The sequence below is a fragment of the Poeciliopsis prolifica genome, unplaced genomic scaffold (genome assembly GCF_027474105.1).
Source record: "Poeciliopsis prolifica strain line A6 unplaced genomic scaffold, Auburn_PproV2 SCAFFOLD001, whole genome shotgun sequence".
Taxonomy (NCBI): Eukaryota; Metazoa; Chordata; class Actinopteri; order Cyprinodontiformes; family Poeciliidae; genus Poeciliopsis; species Poeciliopsis prolifica.
In genome coordinates this window covers 26025982-26046565 of record NW_026562376.1, presented here as the reverse complement: position 1 = coordinate 26046565, position 20584 = coordinate 26025982, and the positions used below count along the sequence as shown (strand labels likewise).

The following is a 20584-nucleotide window of genomic DNA, read 5'->3' as shown; positions in this document are numbered from 1 at the left end:
TCCTGTACTTCTGCAAAATGTTGCATGTGACCTGCCTCGACCTTACTGACAAGGAAACTATTAACCACACTGTTTGTTCATGTGCCAACATCAGAATTAGGCAATGATTATCTCAGAAGGTTTTGGTCTTGTTTTGTTCTTGTTGGGTTAATGCACAGTCAGCTACTGAAGACACAGCTTCAAAATGTGAAGTTGATTTTAGGACAGAATAAAATTCTCACAGATTAAATGATGTGATGAAAACTGGCAGACTTTGACAAAGGAACAGGTTTTTCTAGGCAGATTCCAAAAAGTCACATAGCAGCGGCTTGGTACATGGAGTGTACCAAGCAGTTGGAGTTGATGAATCGTGTGATAAGTTGCAAATGTTGACACAGTGATCCTGCCCACTTCAAAACGTACACCTATGACACAAATCTGTGATTTCAGTAACTCTGTGATCTTCCAGTTGGATTGACTTACTGAACAGCCAGACGGCTCTGAGGGCTTGACTGCCAACATGTCAGTGAATCTGAAGGGCAACATTTTGGTGACTGGGTCCAACAGGGGCATTGGTTTGGAGTTGGTGAATCAGCTGGCTGAGAAGACTGGACCAGAAACCCAGATTTTCGCCAGCTGCAGAGATCCTGAAGGACCAAGGGCCGAGGTTAGTGAACATTCTTCTCATAGTTTTCACATTCCTGTGTTCCTGCACACACAGGAACTTCATAACTGTTTTTTGATTCTTTGCAACTTTCATTTCTGCACTTTTATTTCTGTTTAGAAAGGCAACCACTTCTAACAGTTATGTCGTAGCTATAAATATGATGTTAGGTCACAAATAGCTTTTTAAAATAATGAAAATAGAATGAGTTCAAATGGACCCCTGTGAGCATTTCGCACGTTTTCATGCTTCTGTTTGGGTCTCAACTGCTTCTAAAAACAGCCCACGCCCTTTAAAACAGCCACCCAGTCATTTAATGCTTTTTGATGTCTGGAAACCCTCTCATTGTTAACTAACAAGCAATGGGGACCCAGCTGAGCCCTGTCCATTACCTGGCAGCCCAAGTGGAGCTTGTAAAAAACAATTTCTCTTTTTATTCACCCTCCTAGAAGCTATTTAGTTTTGGACTGTATTTCATTTTTTTTGAAAGTGCTGTGTCAGCTGTACAGTACATGTGCTCAGGTTAAGATGTCTTATGCAGAGGTAAGAAGAGTTTAACATTTGTAGTAAACCCTGTGCCTACAGAACCTGCAGGGTGTGAGTCTGGTTAAAATGAGGAAATGATTGTCTGATACTTCCCCACTGATTACATTTATAAATGAATGATAGAAAACATCAGGTGATGTTTTCTATCAACGAGAAGACATGTCAGGTCAGCTTGACCTGACATGTTGCATGTGACCTGTGGATCTTTGTGGTTTTATCTGGTTAATTATTCACCTACATCAGGTCAGATGTAACCCATCCATGGTTGGCATCCTGAAGAGTTGATTAGTCTGAGGGACTTTAAGTCAGTTTTAACACAAGAGAAATAAATTGATCAATCAAGTATATTTGTATAGGACATTTCAGGAACAAGGCAGTTCAAAGTTACATCACAAACACACACACACACACACTAATACAAAGTTATAGAACACAGTCAACAATTGTCAAGTGCTGTCGTTACACATCAGAATGTTGATTAATATTTCATTCATAATGTTTCTAAAGCACTTAAAGGAAGTCAGTGTTTCAGCTGTCTGACAGTTTACTGAGAGTTTGTTCTCTCAGTGGAAGGACTTCAGAATTAGGTGATGTACTCTGTCTTTCTGGTTTTAGTTGGAATGCCATCAGCAGCGTTCTGGATCAGCTGAGGCTGAAGACACTGCTGCAGTAATCAATGTGACTAAAGATAAACTCATGGATATATTTCTGTAGATCTTGCTGAGGCAGTAGTTCCTGTTTTTCAGTGGAATTTCAGTCCAAGGCTTCAGTTGGAGACATGACAGGATGTGTTATGCCTTGACGTTCTCATTAATCCTCGGTACTCAGGTGAAAGTGGAATTATGACGACTCCGGAGACTTGATGTTTTTTCCTTGGTGCAGTATGTTGTAGATGAGAAGCTGGATCATCTATGTTAGGGGTCCGTCCTGTTAGTCGTCTAGTCACAGATTTAGTTTTTGGCTTTGCTCCAACGCAGATTCTGGGGCGAGAGTTGCTTGCTAAGTTTCTCACAAGTTGTTTTTTTTTTTGGTAGATTTGGTTTATTTTCCAAATGTGAGTTGATTTCAATATTTACAGTCAAGAAACTATTGATTCTATTAACTGATGTCTCTCTAAAATATTGCTGATGTCCTTTGTGCCAGCTGAAGGCATGTCGCTCTTACTCAGAAAAAACAAAAAATGAAAAATAAAAGTTCTGCAGTCCTTAGTTCTGATGTATTCCAGTTCTGAGTAGACAAGCCAAGAGTAGAAACTATAGAAACATGGGTGCATTAAGTAACTTTAACAGCAGAACTATCAGATGAGGATGGAGGACAGGAGGACAAGTTGTTACTCCTTCACTGACTCAGACAAACAAATTAATACAAGACATACATATTGCCAATTTATATAACCTAATATATAAATGCACACAAAGATTTGTGATGGAGGTTTCTTCCTGTTTTGCATACAATATCTGAAAGGTTGATGTTAATATTGTACTCCTAAACAAAATGTAGAAAAACCAACATTGTTTAGATGTTACCTGCTTATTAGGCAGCAGCAATCCTTCACAGCTGTTCTATGATGGTCACAGATACGATGGGGAACGATGTGGAGAAGTTCAAAACAGGGTTAGTCTCTACAACAACATCGCAGACCTCTGATCAATCCTTCATCTGGACATGGAGAGAGAACGGACCAGATGCTGGCCTTCAGGCCTGACCAGGAGAACAGTAATCAAAGAAACAGCCAAGAGGCCCACAGTGACTCTGGAGGAGATCCACAGCTCCTGTGGAAGAATCTGTTGTCAGAACAACTTTAAATTGTGCACTTTATAAATGTCTAGAATGTGTAGAAATGTCTAACATATTTAACCCACACTATACAAAGCAAATGTACAAAGATCAGAGCTAAAAAAAGAAAAAATGAAGAGAATGTTACTACATTTAGATATCACTAACTGTCCATCTTTTCCTTTAACTTCTTGTCTTCTTTATTTGTGTTCATCAGGCTCTGAGGGACTTGGCCAATCGGTTTCCTGGAAAAATTACTCCAATCAAATTAGGTAAACACAACACACCCCACAAGAATACAGTCCATTTTGAAACCGATTGGTTACACAGTGATTCTGTGTAACCAATCGTAACATAGTGAGCTGGTTACATAGTGACCGTGACCAGCCATGTAACAAAAACCAACAGTAGGTTCTAAAGACTGCAGCCTGAATCAGGCCTTAAATAGGATTTCAACGTGTAAAACAGGTGCAAACTTCTTTCATATTCCTGATTTTTAGTTTATTACATTTTTAAAAAATTACTTTTTTTACTACAATTTTGTGTATTTTCCAAATTTTCTGGATGGTTATCATAATCGTTCGCAGTTATATGGAGTCAAAATGAAGGAAGTCTTGCAGACACACGTGGCTGCTGGGTAAGAGGTGACAGGTTTCCAGGGCAACACAGACACACACCAAGGGTAAACAACCATGCAGTCACCAGCTCCCACACAATGGCAACTTAGTGAGGCTGGGTGACCTAATGTATCAACGTCATAGCACCTCTTAGTCTTTGTAAAGTTGGTTTAATAAATGTCTATGTAAATCATACAAAGCATTCAACACCTGCAGAATTTTCTAACAAATTGAGATCCCTGGAAATATATGATTTTACGTTTGAGATGGACACATCCATCTGGGAGTAACTCAGAGTAGAATGGCGTCTTCTCCACATCCAGTGGAGCAAGTTGAGGTGGCTTGGGGCTCTGGTTAGATGGTGAGGTGTTCTGGATACAGCGCCCCAGGAGGAGACCCAGACCCAGACTTATGCACTTGGGTCTCCTCCTCTGCTCCTCATCACTCCAGTGTGTCTCAGCAATAAAGTATAAAACCACCACATTTATTCCCATTAAAAGGCTTTAAAAAACACACAAGTGTTTTACATCTGGAGTAATACACATGAGCATCCTGACTCAGCATTCTAAAGGAGATTTACTCTTTTTAAACCTGGGACATTTACTAACACCACAGTGATCTCCAAAGAGCTGACACCGTGTCTGAGTCTCGTAAGTGAGGCCTCCAGCTGCCGCTGCTGTACAGAAAGCTGTCTACAGACTGCTGCCAGTGTCTGGCTGTCCAAACAAGTTCCCCCTCAGAGCAGACTGTAAGATGCTAAAAGCATTCAGAAACCCCAAGATGTTACCATCGTACCCAAAGCAAGTTCTAGCTACTGTTGCTTTAGAAATGCATGTCTGTATTTGCACAGTCAACATTTTACGACAGGGATTTTGAAACAACCTGAATAACAATGACTTGGAGGGTTCGCAAGAGAAAACTTCATTTATCTCAAATAAATTTGGGTTTGCAGAACCTTTCAGGATGAACCAGAAGACTTCTGGAACATTTCAATCATGTTCTGGATTTGAATGTAAGACTGAGTCTTACCATCAAAACTTGACTGAAACTACTTGGTCTTGCAGTAGAACACAAATCTAAAGGATGAAAGTCCAGAGTAGAGCATGACTGAAATGCTTCGGTGGGACCTGAGAAGAACTGTCTGATCACTGAGACCCTGCAATGATGAGAGAAATGGAATCAATAAATTGTTCATGGGTAATCTTAAATTGTTTTGTATTTTGGTCTTTTCTTTCACTCTGGCAGATTTTGTGAACCAGTCGCTCCAGTGAGGAAAAGCAAAACAGCATCCATTAGACTGTTAATATAAATTACTTTTGAAGCACTGAAACAAAACACATTAGAACAGAGCAGAACAGAAGGATTCGATGCTTCTGGTTGGTGAACATGAACAGAGAAAGGTTTACCTACTAATCATCTTGGTGAATGCTTTTCCAGCTGAATGACTTCCTGTCCATTTGCAGATACAGCAGATGAAGACAGCATGTCAGCTGCCTTCCAGGCTGTGAGCCAGAAGCTCGGAGCCACTGGGCTCAATCTTCTCATCAATAATGCTGCTATCAACAAACCGTCAACCCCAGGATCACTGTCAGCCACCAGAAAACAGGACATGATGGAGGTGTATGAAACCAACGTTGCTGGACCATTTGTCCTCACAAAGGTTGTTTTTTCAGATCAGTTGCGTTTTATAGATAGAGCTGGAACTAAAACTTTACAGATGTGAAAAGAAAAAGACAAAATATTTTCTGTTTCAGATTACCAAAATTACCAAAATTATTATATCAGATGGGCGCACTGTTGCCTTGCAGCAAGAAGGTCCTGGGTTTGATTCCCGGCCCGGGGTCTTTCTGCACGGAGTTTGCATGTTCTCCCTGTGCGTGCGTGGGTTCTCTCCGGGTTCTCCGGCTTCCTCCCACAGTCCAAAAACACGACTGTCAGGTTAATTGGCCTTCCCAAATTCTCCCTAGGTGTGAGTATGTGTGTGTATGGTTGTTTGTCCTGTTTGTCTCTGTGTTGCCCTGCGACAGACTGGCGACCTGTCCAGGGTGAACCCCGCCTCTCGCCTGGAACGCAGCTGGAGATAGACACCAGCACCTCCCAACCCTGTTAGGGAGAAGGGTGATCGGAAAATGGATGGATGGATGGATATTATACCAGATTATTTTTCAGACAATTTTTAGTTACTTCAAAAATTAAACTGGTTACAGTTGAATAATGCTGTCCTGAAATTGTCATAGTAGTGAATAAATTCAAGCTGCTGCTTTGTAGAAACGGGATTTCCAGTTATTTGAAGAGAGTCGGATCTTGTGGATCTGTTCCCCTTGAAATGCCACTCAAAATATCTATGCAGGCTCTCTGTTTATGTTCAGCTGGAAGGAGGGGAGAGTCAGGCTACATGGCATCCTGTGATGGATGGACAGGTGTCAAGGGGCAACCCAGAGACACCCGCATGCACACACTATTATTCATTATTCACTTAGTTCAAGAAGTTGCAACCAGAATCTAATCATTCGTGGTGAAATCTGAAAATGTAACCAGTCAGCCTTGTAACTGCTCTTGATGCCAAAGAAGCACAAATAAAATAGTTTCAAAATCTACATTTCTAGATGTACTGCTTTGCCTTTCACAGTACAGTCACTCAAACTGTAATTATCAGTCATTTTAAAAGTAACTTTGATTTAGTTACATATTTTATTCAGTGGGGTCTTGTTCACAAAGGAAGGAAAAATGGTGCAGGAGATCGATGGGTAGAAACAGGAAGCAGAAGAAAGAACAAGACCACAGATACAAGAAGCTGAAAAGAGTTTCCTCTGCAGGGTGTCTGGTCCCTCTGTTAGAGATCTGTCCTCTGGTAGGGTTTCTCTCTTTCTCTTTCTCTCTCTATCTTTTCCTCTCTGTCTTTCTCTCTCCCTCAATTTTCTTTCTATCTCTTTGTAAATATGTAGTTTCAACTATATATTATTCAAATTACAAAGAAGTATGAGGCAAAATAATAACTGAATTCAACAATTATTCTGCACAGATGTCCCTCAGTTTTACCCTAACATGCCACTTCAATCTGTCCAGGTGTTCCTTCCACTCCTCCAGAAAGCTGCAAACACAAGGGACGAAGGTAGTGACTTTTATTGGCAGACATCTGGAGAATGGCTTATTCTTATTTTAAGGTCTGTGGTCTCCTACCAGGTGATGACATGTCCTGCAGAAGGTCAGCCATCATCAACATGTCCAGTGTTTTTGGATCCGTGAAGAAGTGTCCCGAAACCTTCCAGAGGGCCCAGATGTACCCCTACAGGACCAGCAAGGTAATGACTCTCACTTAGGGTTAGGGTTAGAAAGCTTCACATCCTTCCACCTCTGTAACTAATTCTGGCTGATAACTGGCTGTGAATTTGAGATCTGGACATGCTGATTGAGATCTTTTGATGTTACGTCAAAAAAGTTCTATTTATGTGATTTCTTTATTCTAGAAATTTGCTCATACTCAAGCTGTGTTGTCCATACCAACATTATACTCAGCATTTTTTCAGAATTCAAATTCATCCATAATTTAACAAGGAGTCAATTAATTTTTGACATGGTTGTTTGGATAATTTTTTTTCCCTTTATTATGTGGTGGACATTTTTTTATCAAAATGGAGAGGAAACTGATCAGTAAATTAGAGAAAGGTTGACTTTTGTCTTCAGATGTTTTATTCGAAGGCTCTGTTACTGAACTAGTCAAGTGGCATGCTGTGTTTGAAACACTTCACTGCGTCCTGCTCGAGCAACACAGAGGGACTCACCTCCAGTCAATAAAAGGACAGCAGCTCAGCATAAAGATATAGAGTCCTGCTGAACACCGATTCAAATACTTTCTACTCTCTGTGATTTCACCTACAAGTGTTTCTTGCACTTTGACTGGACTTCATGCTTGCATGCAGGAGCTGATTAATGGAAATTAAACAGACACATCTATAAGAAAACAAAATAGATGCGCATATCAATTTCTATCCATTACACACTTATTACTAGAGGGGTTGCCTGGTTAGCGGGCGAGAGGCGGGTCACCTTCGACAGGTGAAAACTGTTGTTTTACTTTCTCAAGTTGTCTTTGCCTGGAATTTTATTTTTCGATGGCATGAATGACATTTAGGTACAAAACAAAGGAATTCAAGAATGGGAGAAACTTGTTACATTAAAATGCGCTTATGATGTAACAAAACGTGGAATGTTCAGAGGCTGTGAATACTTTTCAAAGACAATCTGACTGTTGTGATGTTACAGGCAGCCCTGAACATGCTGACTTGTTGTCAAGCTGAAGACTTCAGGCGCCATGGCATCCTGGTGACGGCCATCCACCCAGGATGGGTCCAAACGGAGATGGGTGGAGAACAGGTCAGCCTCCTTTACACTTTATAGTTGCTTTATGTCATGTAAAATAACTTTGTTCAATGGGTACAATGGTCATTTTGCAATGGGTTCAACTCCAGGTTCCTTAGTTCACATGCTGAAGTGCCCCTGGGCAAGGTACCTAATCCAAGTTATCTACTGATCTGTGTGTCGGTGCTGAAATGTTTGCGAGGTTGGCTGGGTGGAATTGGCTCCAGTGTAAAGTGCTTTGATTGGTTGGTATGAAAGAAGAGCAAATAGCTTCATATACTCAGTTAATCATTTTATTAAATACAGCATGAATATGGATGACATCAAAGCACTTTACACCACAGTCAGTCATTCCCACACACATTCACACACTTATGGTGGTGAGCTACATTGTTGCCACAGACTGTCAGAAGTGAGGCTGCCATTTAACTGATAAACTTCAGGACAAAAAGCAGGTAAAGTGTCTTGTCTAAGGTCAAAGTGGTAAAGTGACTGAGACGGACAAACCAACAACCTGGTCCATAAGACATGTCCAGACCTGGCTTATGTGGTTTTTGTTTTTTTTTCCCCAAAGGCTTTTCTGAAGCCGGAGGAGAGTGTAGCTGGAATGCTGCGTGTCATGTCAACACTGAGCAACAAACACTCTGGCCTCTTTCTGGACTGGGAGGACAACACAATCCCCTGGTAGAAATCATTGTGCAGACCGCCAGCAATAACAAAAAAATTACTTCATAATAACAATGTTTATGTTTTTGCCACTTTTGTCTGTACTCTGAAAGCACTGAACAACTTTCAATAAAGCCATAAACTAAGATTATGATTCAGCATCTTGTTGACTCACCTTCCGGTTCGTTTTTCTGTGTCGCAAGCTTTGAGTCAAAATCTTTGACTCTGCTCAAAAGTTTCCTTTTTGTCATTCAGCCAGTCCTTTTCTGCTTCAGCGTTTTACAGATCCTCTCACATGTCAAGCACTTTAAGATACACACTAGTTTTCAAAATGGATTCTATGATAGTGAGCTTGTCACAGGTGTGATTGACAGCGCTAAGACCTTCCTCCAGGTTCAGAAACTCCATTTTAAATTTTTTTACCAAACATGTAGAAAACTTTTTTTTTCATATAAAATTTACATAGTAGAACTTTAAGGTCACAATCCAAAATGTCACCAGAGGTTTTGAAAGTTTTCCTGTCCATTAATGTTCAGTGTGAGCAGGTACCAGCGAATGAACACACTCTTTGTGGCATCCCTTTTAGTTAAAGACTCTGCAACATACCTGGGTGTCAATATCACTAGTACAAACAGAAGCTTTGTAAATTTCACTCCCATCATTGAAAAGTTCAAACAGGCTTTATATCAGCCGGTTAGAGGGATCAGTCCCAGAGAGGGTCAGTTCTGTTTGCTAAAAACATCCAGTATTAGGTTGTCCAGTCTAAATTTGTAGACGTCAGTTGACTCATGCTCTTTGACTTGTACGGAAAACTTTATATGATTTATATGATGATCCATCCATTTTCTGATTACCCTTCTCCCTAACTGGGTCAGGAGGTGCTGGTGCCTATCTCCAGCTGCGTTCCGGGCGAGAGGTGGGGTCACATGGACAGGTTGCCAGTCTGTCGCAGGGCAACGCAGAAACAGACAAGACAAATAACCATGCACACACGCTCAGAATTTAGAGAATTTGGAAAGATTAATTAATCTGACAGTCATGTTTTTGGACTGTGGGAGAAGCCGGAGAACCCGGAGAGAATCCACGCACGCACAGGGAGAACATGCAAACTCCGTGCAGAAAGACCCTGGGCCAGGAATCGAACCCAGGACCTTCTTGCTGCAAGGCAACAATGCTACCCACTGCGCCACTGTGCAGCCTAATATATCATGAGTGGAAGAATAATATTTCTGATGCTATTAATGTTATTGATTTGTAATATTTTGGTAACACTAAATAAATAGATTAAAAATTAGCTCAAAAACTTCAGTCAGCATCAAACATATTGTATATAATACATGATGTGACATTAAAATCACAGTGATTGGTAGGAAAATCGAGGTGATGTAACTTCTGCTGTCCACCTCTGACGGTTTTGTTGTGGTCAGCCATTTATGGTCATTATGCTTTCAGTTAAGATAGTTCCTGAGAGAGCAGTGACAGTGATTCCCTGTGTGTGTGTGTGTGTGGGTGTGTGTGTGTGTGTGTGTGTGGGTGTGTGTGTGACACGTTATTTCTACTCCCAGCCAGCAGTCAGACGCTTCACCTGCCAGTGGAAGACTGTTATTTCGTCTCTGACAATGCCTTTGCCTTACTGTAAAGCATCAACATCCCATTTTTTTCCTTTCTGTTAATTTTTTTCCCTTGTTCTTAGAAAATGTGCAATATCTTATTGATCTGATATGTCTGTCATAAATGCCAAGATCTAAAATCCTGAGTAATCTGAAGAAAAATTGCATTTTACTTTTACTTATTTCTACCTGTTTTCAATCATTTTGTGTGAGCAGCCTCATTTATGTTCTCCTTTGCAATCAAGAGTTTCAGAGAGATTCTGTTGTTCTGAATGATATCTCACTCATTTTAAAGGTTTTCTTGGCTGTAATGGCCTTTATGTGAGAGAGGTCTGCTAGGAAAGAGAGAGAGGGAAGACATGAGGCAAAGACCATGTATGTGTCACTGTCACATACATAGGGGGCGCTCTATTCCTGCGCTACAGCAAAGCCCCTGGAGTCACTCATTTAATTCCTTTTCAGAAAGGAATTCGCTGGAATCAGAACTCACTGCCTCCACTGCTGTGCTGTTGAACACACATCATGTTTGTTGGTTTTCCATTATTAAATGTTTTTTCCATGTAGAAATGAACATTTTAGCTGAAACAGCAATTGATCTGTGAGGTGATGATGACCTGATGATATTTTAAACATAACTTTAGATCAGTTACAAATGTTGCTTTCAAATGTCTCTACAGTCTGTGAACCATATTTATTCCTTCTGAAACAAATAGTATGAAATTATGAGACTTTTCAGAACATTCTGTTTGTAACTTTTCCGCAGTTGATTGGAGCGTTTCATTGTCATCCTCTGACTGGAACGCTGCTCTGCAGGCTCAGCTGCTGTCAATGTTTTCACCATAACCACAAGAAGAAAGACAAAAAGCAAATTTAATTGCATTGGTTTTTAACCTTTTACACTTTAGTTGAATACATGCCTCTTACAAAACAACATAGACACAGTTTGTCAAAAAAGAAAAAAAAGAAAATCCTGTGAAATGGCACTGATATTATAATAGCTGCACATGCAGCTTCAGGGCTTTGGGTGTCTTTTGGGCAGCAGCGGCACTCAGGTGGACCTGCTATCATAGCATGAGCCACTTTGGACACAGAGTTGACAGGACAACCGCAGCTCATCAGGTGACATTGAAAGATGTGTGTAAGGGATGGAGAATGGAGGCACTCACTACAACATAGAGCTATACGTAACATCTGGAATTTATACATCCCTACCAAGAATGATACAAAGATCAAGAATCAGAGCCATAATTATACAGTAGAGGCAATATTAATAACAATGATTTATATGGTCTTAGGCTACAATTATGATTTCATAATTTTTTCTTTAAAAAAGGAACATTTAGTGTTATTTTTCGATGGATTGTTCTTTCAGTTCGTCTCAGGGAAGATAAATATTTACACTGATTATTTTACAGCCCACCTACCATAATGTTCCTGTACTGCTGTGTAGTGAGAAACATTGAAGACAGGAATGATCCCAGTGAGAACAGGGAGGATGGGAAGAGAGATGACGGCTCAACTCCAGTGAACAAGGACTCCAGAAAGTCTTACTGCTGCGTCTCAGGATTGAACTGATAAAAAGTCCTGGGTTTAGTCCAACCTCAGAACAGGAGTGTGCATGAGCTCCACTCAGAGGACATACCCCACCTCCCCTCTGGCCCCCACCGCTGTGTGTGGAACAGTGCAGTTTGGGTTTGGCTTCCTACATGAGCAGCAGCTGGCCCAGGGCCATCCTGAACTGCTGCGTGCAGCCGGCCAGCTCCTTCACCCTCTCCGTCATCTCTCTGGCTGCTCCAGCATACGGATACTGCAGCGCAGCTGTTTTCGTACTGATTACGATGTCTTTGAGTTTTTCACACAGGGTATTGCTGCTCTGGGCCATGCGACCCCTCACCTCTGGAGACTTGGCCTGGCGCGATAGCGTGTCCCCAATGAACACCAGCTTGTGCGCACTAAGGATGACAAATTTGCTATGCGCCACGAAGATCTTTGGCGGCTGGTTGGAGTTGACGGCGGTGAAGAAGGCATCAATGGCGTTGGTAACCGTGGTGATGTTCTGCTCACACTGCTCCTGGTAGAAGAGGAGGAGCTGGCGGTCACTATGACACAACTTGGAGGACGCGGGCTCTCCAGCGCCGTTCGTGGACAGCTGGTTGGCCAGAGGATGGTGCGGAGAAGGGACCCAGCCCGTCATGTCATTGTTTATTGGTCGGCTGACTTCCTGCTCAAGCCGCTCAAATTGTTTGATCTTAAAAGAAAAAACAAAAACAAAGGAGCAACGTTGGAGACAAAGTTACCAAGGATCACAAATGATTAGACACCTCGCCATAAACACAGAAACCGTTAGGAATCAGGTAAATGTTCAAAGATTTTATAAAGTTCTGTTTCCTCAGATGTTTTTTTTTTAAAGCTGAATCTAGAATTCTGACCAGGAGGTTCTGGGCTGACATGGTGTCCTGTTTCACCACCATGGCTAGAACTAAACAAAACTAAAAAAACAGACAGAATTTAACTGAAATGAATGAAAGTGATTATCATTCTACTATCATAACTTTAGTGTATTATTGAGCTTCGATATAATAGATCACCACAAAGTATTGTGCATTGATAAAGGAAGAAAGATGTTCAGTTACTTCTTTTGCAAATAAAAGTGTGAATAGTGGAGCAGTTCTTGTGACACAGGCCTGTCACAAGAACAGATTTTGTGGGACGATAAATTGTTCCAGAAGTTATTGCGATACACAATAATATTATTGCTTTGCGATCATTTTGAAGTAATATAATGGTAATGGCATAATAATGCAAGAACACATCCTCAAATATCAATAAACTATATAATTCTAATGAACATTTAACACTGGAACTGGAAGACATTTTGAAAAAAATATCATGGAACCCAGCAGAAAGGTCAGAGGGAGAGCTGGGAAGAAGATTAAACTGTGGTTTGGTTCTACAACAACATCCCAGAGCTCTGATCAATTCCTTCATCTGGGCATGGAGAGAGGATGGACCAGCTGCTGACCTGCCAGGACATGGACGTCCATCTGGACTGACAGATCAGACAGAGAAAGCAATGATCAGAGCAGCAGCCAAGAGGCTTGTGGGAAGAAATACACACTCCAGTGGACAGTTAGTGGGTTCCAGATGGACGGTGGCAGCCAGACCTCAGACCACAGGGTGTCGCAGACCCTTCCCATCCATTCGGACTCATTTTGAGCAACTTAGCAAAGCCTCTAGGTGTGCTAAGCTGGTAGAAACAGAACTATAAATATGCATTTAACCATAAGCAACACTTTGTGTTGGTCTATCACATGACAAAATCTAAAATAGTGAAGATATTTCTATTCAGATGTAGGGAATTCTGATTAACAGCTCTTTTTTTCCAAGCTAGTATCACTTCATGATGCCTTTTGATTTGTTAAACAGCAGAACACAAACCTGTTGCTGCTCCAGCTGCGTCTTGTTGTGTCTGATTATGTTGCCTTTCTCCAGGAGCTGTCTTTGATTCTTCTCAAACTCTTCTTTTCCCTTCCAAACCAAAGCAAACATATTACATTACAGCTTCTGCTTCCTCCTGACTGGAGACTAGAACCACCATAGCATTGCTCCCTCTGCCACAAAATTCTGTATCAACCTGCTTAATGCTTTCTTTTTAAATTAAAATGAAAATATTTGGGGACAATATCTTCAGACTGGCCTCCCCCTTCATCTTCACAATATGAATTACAGGTTGTTGTGACACAGACATGAATATGTATCGTGAGATGTAAAGACCCAACGCCTTAGTTCTTATACTCACATTATAGCAGTTGGTAAGCTAAATCCTGGACAAAAGGCATAAAACTATGCCACCCTGTGTCCAAATTTGTGTCCAATTTTATGCCAGGTGACACAAAAGACGCCATATGGTGTAAAAATACATCCCTGGATATCCATTATGATACCAGGTGTTATAAATGGTACTTGGTATCTTTTGTACATGTTTTCTGATCAAATATAAAGCAATAAGTCATCCCTGCTATTTCCCCAGCAAACAGATTCAAAGCTCATTCAACCAGTCAGCTCTCAGTATGGGCAAACAAGACAAGAAGATCCCTGATCCTAAGAAACATCCAACTAACAGGAATGTGTCACTTTCCCACATCAGAAGTGTAGTGACTTGTTCAATCTCCCTCTTTCAGAAACACAATTTCACAACTTTTGTTTTGCTTTGCTGTTTTATCAAAAATAATTTAATATTTTTAAACAAATAATTTAATTCTGGATACAGTAGCCAATAAAACAAGACTGTTTCAATCACAATAATAAGTTTATGAGTGGTTTGTAGGAAGCTTAATCTTGTTTAATTTATTTAATAAATCTTGCATCAAAGAGCAAAGACAGCAGCTGGTAAGCATGGAGTCTAAAAAACAGATAGTATAATAGATTTTTAACAGCAGATGGTGCAATGAATCCCAGGTGTTGTATTTTTACATCCATTACACAACCTGGTGCAAAATACAGAACTTGTCATCTGTGATCCCATGTTGAGCAATTTCACGATCTATTTTTTTCTTATTTGGCCAAGTAAAATGGTGTAATTTGAGTAAAAGAGCTTGCCATACCTAACAATCATTTAACACATCACACTGATATGGACAGAAGATATTGTGTAGAAGAGACTTATGCCATAATAGATTTTCTAGCTCAGCTTCTTGCACGGCGGTTGTGTACCTGTAAATGGACGTAATCATAGTCCTCCATCCAGCCTTCCTCTGTGACCTCATATGGTCTGTCCACTCCTTCCTCCTCCTCTGCAGATGTAAATTTTGGGGGAGAAGGGAGGGGCCGTGACTGAATATGCACTTTCTCCCCTCCCTGGTAGGTTCCGCTACCTGATCCTGTCATGTGACCGCTAATCTCCCCAGGGATTGGAGGGAGGGGCAGCTGCTGCTGCTGCCGGTTTGTCCTTTTGAAGAGGAGTGAGGCGTTACCGTGAAGAAAGGAGGCCAGTTGTTTGGCGTCATCAGGGATCCCTCTCGCTGTAATGATCAGTCGATCTAAGTCATCCCCTCCTGGAGTCGGAGTGGACAGTGCTGTGGGTGACCATGAGATGCTGTCTAAGCTCTGACTGTGCCGAATCAAACTCTGGAAGACCTCCTCCATCTTTCCAACCTGCCGACCCAGTTTGGTCTGCAGCAAGCGGTCTGTGGCCTGGGCAGCGTTTGCCACAGCACCTCGAGCAAATTCTAGGAAGTCTCGGACCGTGGCTCGCACCCGGTCAGCAGCCTGATGAATGGCTGTGAGGTTTCCATCCAGGTGAGCAGGGCTCCTCCAGTTGCCTGTGATGAACGACATCATGAGGGAAACACTGGACTCAACAGCCTGCTGCAGGCGAGACAGACGCTCCATGGCTTGATCAAGGTCCAGCATGAGCGGTTTTCCTTGGATGGAGCCGGAGGCAGGAAGTGAGGACGTGTCCCGGACAGGAACCATGTCTAACGAAGAAGCAGAGTGGTTGCTCCGTGTGCTTCCTGTGCTTGAAGCAGAGAGGCGCTTAAATGACATGGTCAGCTCCTCAGCATTGGACTGGGCATCACGGACAACCTGGAGAACAACGTGGATGCTGATTACAACTTTTCAGAAATTATGTACATATATTAACAGTAATGGATTTACATTTTGATGAACAACTGACCAAGAAACTGGACTGTCAAATGCAATGAAATGAGTAATAGAAGGATTGGCTGAACTTTTGAAAGTTTATTCCATTTGGATAGTGGCTCTCTTACCTACACCAGAGAGCACCTGGTGCAGCCTAGATCTGAAATAAGGTAGAATATTTAGGAGCCGAACCAACAGCTTGTCACATTACTTCACTTTACTACATATTTAGGCTGCTATGAAATTTCTCAAGCCTCAAACCAAATAAATAATAATTTTCTCATTCTCCACAGTATGATAAATAAATACTGTACTAAGATATTTTACACTGTAACAGAACTTCACCTTACAAAGGAAAGAGAGTATTTTAAGGCAAACTTAAAATACTGAATGGGAAAAACATTAAGAGGAAGAACATTTGTTTATCTCCTACTTTTAAATTAAAGAGCGAGTTGGTTTTGCTCTCTGTAAGGATCATGCTGCTATCTAGTGGATTTACATGAGTACTACTCAACTCTGTTTAACTTATTCTGATCAGATAACACACACCATGCTCGATTTTGCTTTGTCTGAAAAGGTCGCTGTAACAGATAGAGTTCAGTGTTAAACACAGGGTGTATGCACATTACTGTTTGCTGCAAACATGACTGGAAGTGATTGATAAAACAATTTTTGTAAAATGTGCTACTCTTTAGAGAGGAGAACTGCTGTAGGACGGTCTGGTTTTGACCAGAGACCATGTCACTTCCTCACCAGGCTCCTCCGAACCTCTTCCTCTTTTCCAATACTAGACTGTTAGCAGAGGTGGTTGATAAGTATATTACAATATACAATAATATATGATAGAATGTTCAAAAATTTCACTGAACTCCAACCCAGCATTTAGGGGGATATGGACAGAGGAAGGATTTAGCCTGTTTCAAGTCAAAGTAAAAAGGATGTTTTAAGTTAAAAATGTGTGACATTTCGATTAAGTCCACACAGAAAAAGTAAGTTGTCATCTCTAAACGAAAAGAATTAAGTGAGATTAATGTAAATAAGTTCAGAACATGAACTATAACCCAAATAGACTTTTTAGAGAGTATATCACTAAAGGTCAAAAATGCAATAGAAGTTTGAGTTTACAACTTAGCAAAATGTGAAAACATTCACATGGTATAGCAAGATATAAGATATTAACTACTCACAGAGTCTCCACAAAAGCTATGTGTTTCAGCTGAGCCAAAGTAAAATTTCTGAATCTATGCAATCAAGACAATATCAACTGCAAGTTTAGAAACTCTGTTAACAGCAAGACAAAAATGATTGAAAAGTATCGACATGTGTTAGAGTGACCTGGACACTTCTTTACAACGAATGCATGAAGGTAAAATGGACCACACACTGAAGCATTCTTACCTGTGGCGGGACATCATAGACGTACTGGTCTCCCCTCTCGCCGCCTCGGTCCTCTCGTTCCCGTGGGAAGTCGTATACATCCTGGCTGGGGAGGCCTCCGCCGCGCAGGGTGGCTGGGATGTCGTAGATCTCCTGGCTGACTGCACCCCTCTCCCCCCGGTGATGTTTCTCAGTCAGAATAGGAGGCGGAACATCATAAACATCTTCTGGGATTAGCGGCTCATCATCATCACTGACGTTGTTGTGCTGGTACTGGCCAGGAGCGGTGGGAACCTGGTGCTTCAATTTGGCAAAGTGGGGCGGCACATCATAGGTCTCCTCCCTGATTAACTGACCGTCAGGAACATCTTTACTCACTGAGGGGGGAAAGTTGTACACCTGAAGGGAAAGAAGAACCAAAATACACTTACATTTTTGGTCCAAACCTTATGTCTTCTTGATGTTCTTGCATCATATCAAAAAATAAAACTGCTCATCACAATGGCTGAGAAATAGAAATGACTGGTAAATACAAATACTTATGCTTAGAAATGCAATATGTTGAGGCTTTTTCAGGAGGAGCAGTTAATTAATGACAACTAAAAGTCAGCAGCTTTAGGTAACAGTTATATTCTGCAGCCCAACAGAGCCTTACAGCTTGCTGGGGGTTCTTGTCTGTGATCGCTGGGGTGTCATATATGTCTTGACCACTAGATGGCCCCTTGACCACCATAGGCGGAGTGTCATACACCTAAGAAAAGTGGAAAAGACAAAATTTGTACATAATTTGTTACAGCATACATGAAATTGGAACAACACAAAACCACACATTCATAAATGTTCAAATTTATCTCCATGTTTATACATGTTTCTGTCTCTTCTTACTTAAATGATTATTAGTGTCATTAAGCCCATTTAAGATTCCTCTCTGTGTGAGCTACACAAAAGAGTGTGCTTCTGACTTCCATTTGGCAAAGAATTAGGAGAATTAGGACAGATTATGACTCCAGCATACATTGAGATATTTCTGGAGTCGACTGGCAAGGTCTGGATAAAACATCTCTACTAATATAACATCTGAGGAATTCCAAGTAGTAACATCAACTTACATTTTTCTACCTGGGATTTTAGTACTGGGAGTGCTTTTAAATTAAGCACAATAAGTTGGGATCAGTGGATTGTGACTGTTTTCTGTACATTTCTCACTTGTCTGTAAATATTATTACTGACTGTTTGTGGATAATGGGTTCCCAGGTAGCAAAACATGTTAATTTGTCGTTGAATTTGTCGTTGAATTATGGTCCAAAAGGTTGACTTTCGTTTAAAGTTGACGATTGACAGTGGATCAGCGATCAAACATCCATCCAGAGATCTTACATCTTCCACCCTTGTGCTGAGAAGAACTCAGGGTTCAGGAAGAGAGGAAACAGCAGAATATGTAACTGTAAGTTGGAGCTGAAGCCAGCTGTAGAGCTCAGCATAACAGTGAAAAGATACATTGTCTCGGGAAACAATGTGTCTCATCTGGTCCCTTTAGTTTGAAGCTGCCTCAGAATGAGCTCAGCATTGTAAGGACCTAAACTGTCCTGATGATGGAGGACCCCATTCTGTGATACATAAAATAAACAAAGGGTAACATTCCCCCCATGCTGCCCTGATGACACACTGACAGCAGTCATGTGACCAATGACATTTCTTCCTCTTCTTCTCATGTACTCAGGTTAAATCCAGCCTCATCAAAGTCTATAAAGCTCTATTAAATTCAGTTGATCTTTTTTATATTTTGTTGGGTGCCCTTCATTATTCAGTTGTATGCGTGTCTGGGTGTGTGAGTGCGCGTGTGCACACCTGTTCACTCAGTTTAATCATTTAGGTCATAGTGTGTTCATTTGAAAGTCTGATTGATTTCAGTGTGAAAAGGATGCAAGTGTGTACAGCGTTGTGCAAAGTGTGTTCATAGTTGAGCAAATCTATGCTGGATGTTCATAAAAAAAACTGTAATAATAATAGTTATTTATCTGAATCATCTGCTTTTGACAATGTTTACAAAAAGCGGAGTTGTAAAACTGGCTATAATACTTTGATAGGTGAACTTCTACAGAAAGTACCAACAGGGTTCTACAGCAACCAACATTAGCCAGTTCACTTTTTTCAGCCCATTGAGCCAAACAGTTTTCACTGCAGTCACACATAAACACTGACCTGAGTGCTGTACTGCTGGCGGGTGGGTGGAACATCATAAATGTCCTGCTGGGCCGGTGGCTGATGTCTGGGTGGGACGTCATACTCGTCCTTATCGGCTTTCAGTGTATCGTACACATAAAGCTGTCCCACTCGAGTGGGAACAACCACCTGCACACAGCAGCACAGGGACACAACGCAGTTTAGACTGTAAATAAGAAAAATAATAGTGTTTATAAAAATACAATCTGCATCAGCTTGAGTCAAAGAAGGACAGAACAACAAGAACCCAAAAAATCAAACTCCAAACTTTATGACACACAAGCTGTGAGCAGCATACAATTATGTCACTATGACAACCTGCAAAGGTAAGAGCCGAGTCAGAGTAATTCTGTCTCTCCTCTTTGCTCTTGCTCTCCTTTTTAACTCCTCTGGGATTTCTGCCTTCAGTTGCGGTTATTATTTCAACTTTTCCAATGTTAATCAGCTGTCGCCTGCTGTAAACCACCTTGTCTTTATGTTTACACATCATGACAACATAGCAAAGTACAAAAAATAGTGCCAACAATCCGTCCAACTAAACAGCATCCAAAACAAGAAGAAATGGTTGTCCAAAAGAATGCCATTTTCCCCTAGAAAGGCAGGAGTGAAGTTTTGAAAAAGAAAAAAGTACAGAGCCACTCTAACATGTTGCCACACTCAGCAATGCAATTTTAAAATTAAATTATAGTTCCTGAGAGAAAAAAACTTGAACATCTTTGAGTAAGAAGGGGAATTTATTGTCTTCACACTGAATGGACCGAGACTGAAGGTGTTCTGTCTCATCACAACACAGAACAGACACAGAAAAAACAGCCAATAACAACAGACCAGGAGTCCAGTCGTTGTTGTCGTGGGAACCAGGCTGACCTATTGTGCTCCTGTTTAAACTGTGAGTTATATGGTTTGAGTGAAGAGTCAACCTGTCAGCCTGGGAAATCCCAACACATGACCAGATGGAACCTCACAACATCCTCGGCTAGGAAGCAGAGAGTCACATTTATTCAGGGAAATCTCAGTGTTCGGGTTCATGTTGAGAGTTTCGGATTCTCCTGTGTGTCTGGTGATGCTTCCTGTACCATTAGGAAAATGTATCACATTATTTAGAAGTTATGGTTATAATTAAT

The 20584-nt window shown here is 41.1% G+C and overlaps 2 protein-coding genes across 4 annotated transcripts in view; one reads left to right on the top strand and one right to left on the bottom strand.

Moving 5' to 3' along the window:
* Nucleotides 1–244: 244 nt before the first annotated feature.
* Nucleotides 245–8761, top strand: zgc:158868 (uncharacterized protein LOC791147 homolog). The gene is made up of 7 exons (XM_055059857.1): nt 245–646; nt 3183–3237; nt 5046–5242; nt 6649–6694; nt 6766–6884; nt 7846–7956; nt 8516–8761. Exons 1-7 carry the CDS (start codon nt 500–502, stop codon nt 8627–8629), a joined length of 789 nt encoding a protein of 262 aa, XP_054915832.1. The 5' UTR covers nt 245–499; the 3' UTR covers nt 8630–8761.
* A 2309-nt stretch (nt 8762–11070) lies between these two features.
* The window catches only part of bcar1 (BCAR1 scaffold protein, Cas family member), a 43340-nt gene continuing 33826 nt past the window's right edge, over nt 11071–20584 (bottom strand). For all 3 annotated transcript variants that reach the window (XM_055031962.1, XM_055031975.1, XM_055031968.1), the window contains 6 exons: nt 19440–19589; nt 17893–17988; nt 17259–17636; nt 14931–15803; nt 13656–13745; nt 11071–12465 (listed from right to left, as the gene is read on the bottom strand). In XM_055031962.1, the coding sequence (XP_054887937.1) occupies nt 11920–12465; nt 13656–13745; nt 14931–15803; nt 17259–17636; nt 17893–17988; nt 19440–19589 (2133 nt within the window). In that variant the 3' untranslated portion in view covers nt 11071–11919. The remainder of the gene's footprint in view (nt 12466–13655; nt 13746–14930; nt 15804–17258; nt 17637–17892; nt 17989–19439; nt 19590–20584) is intronic.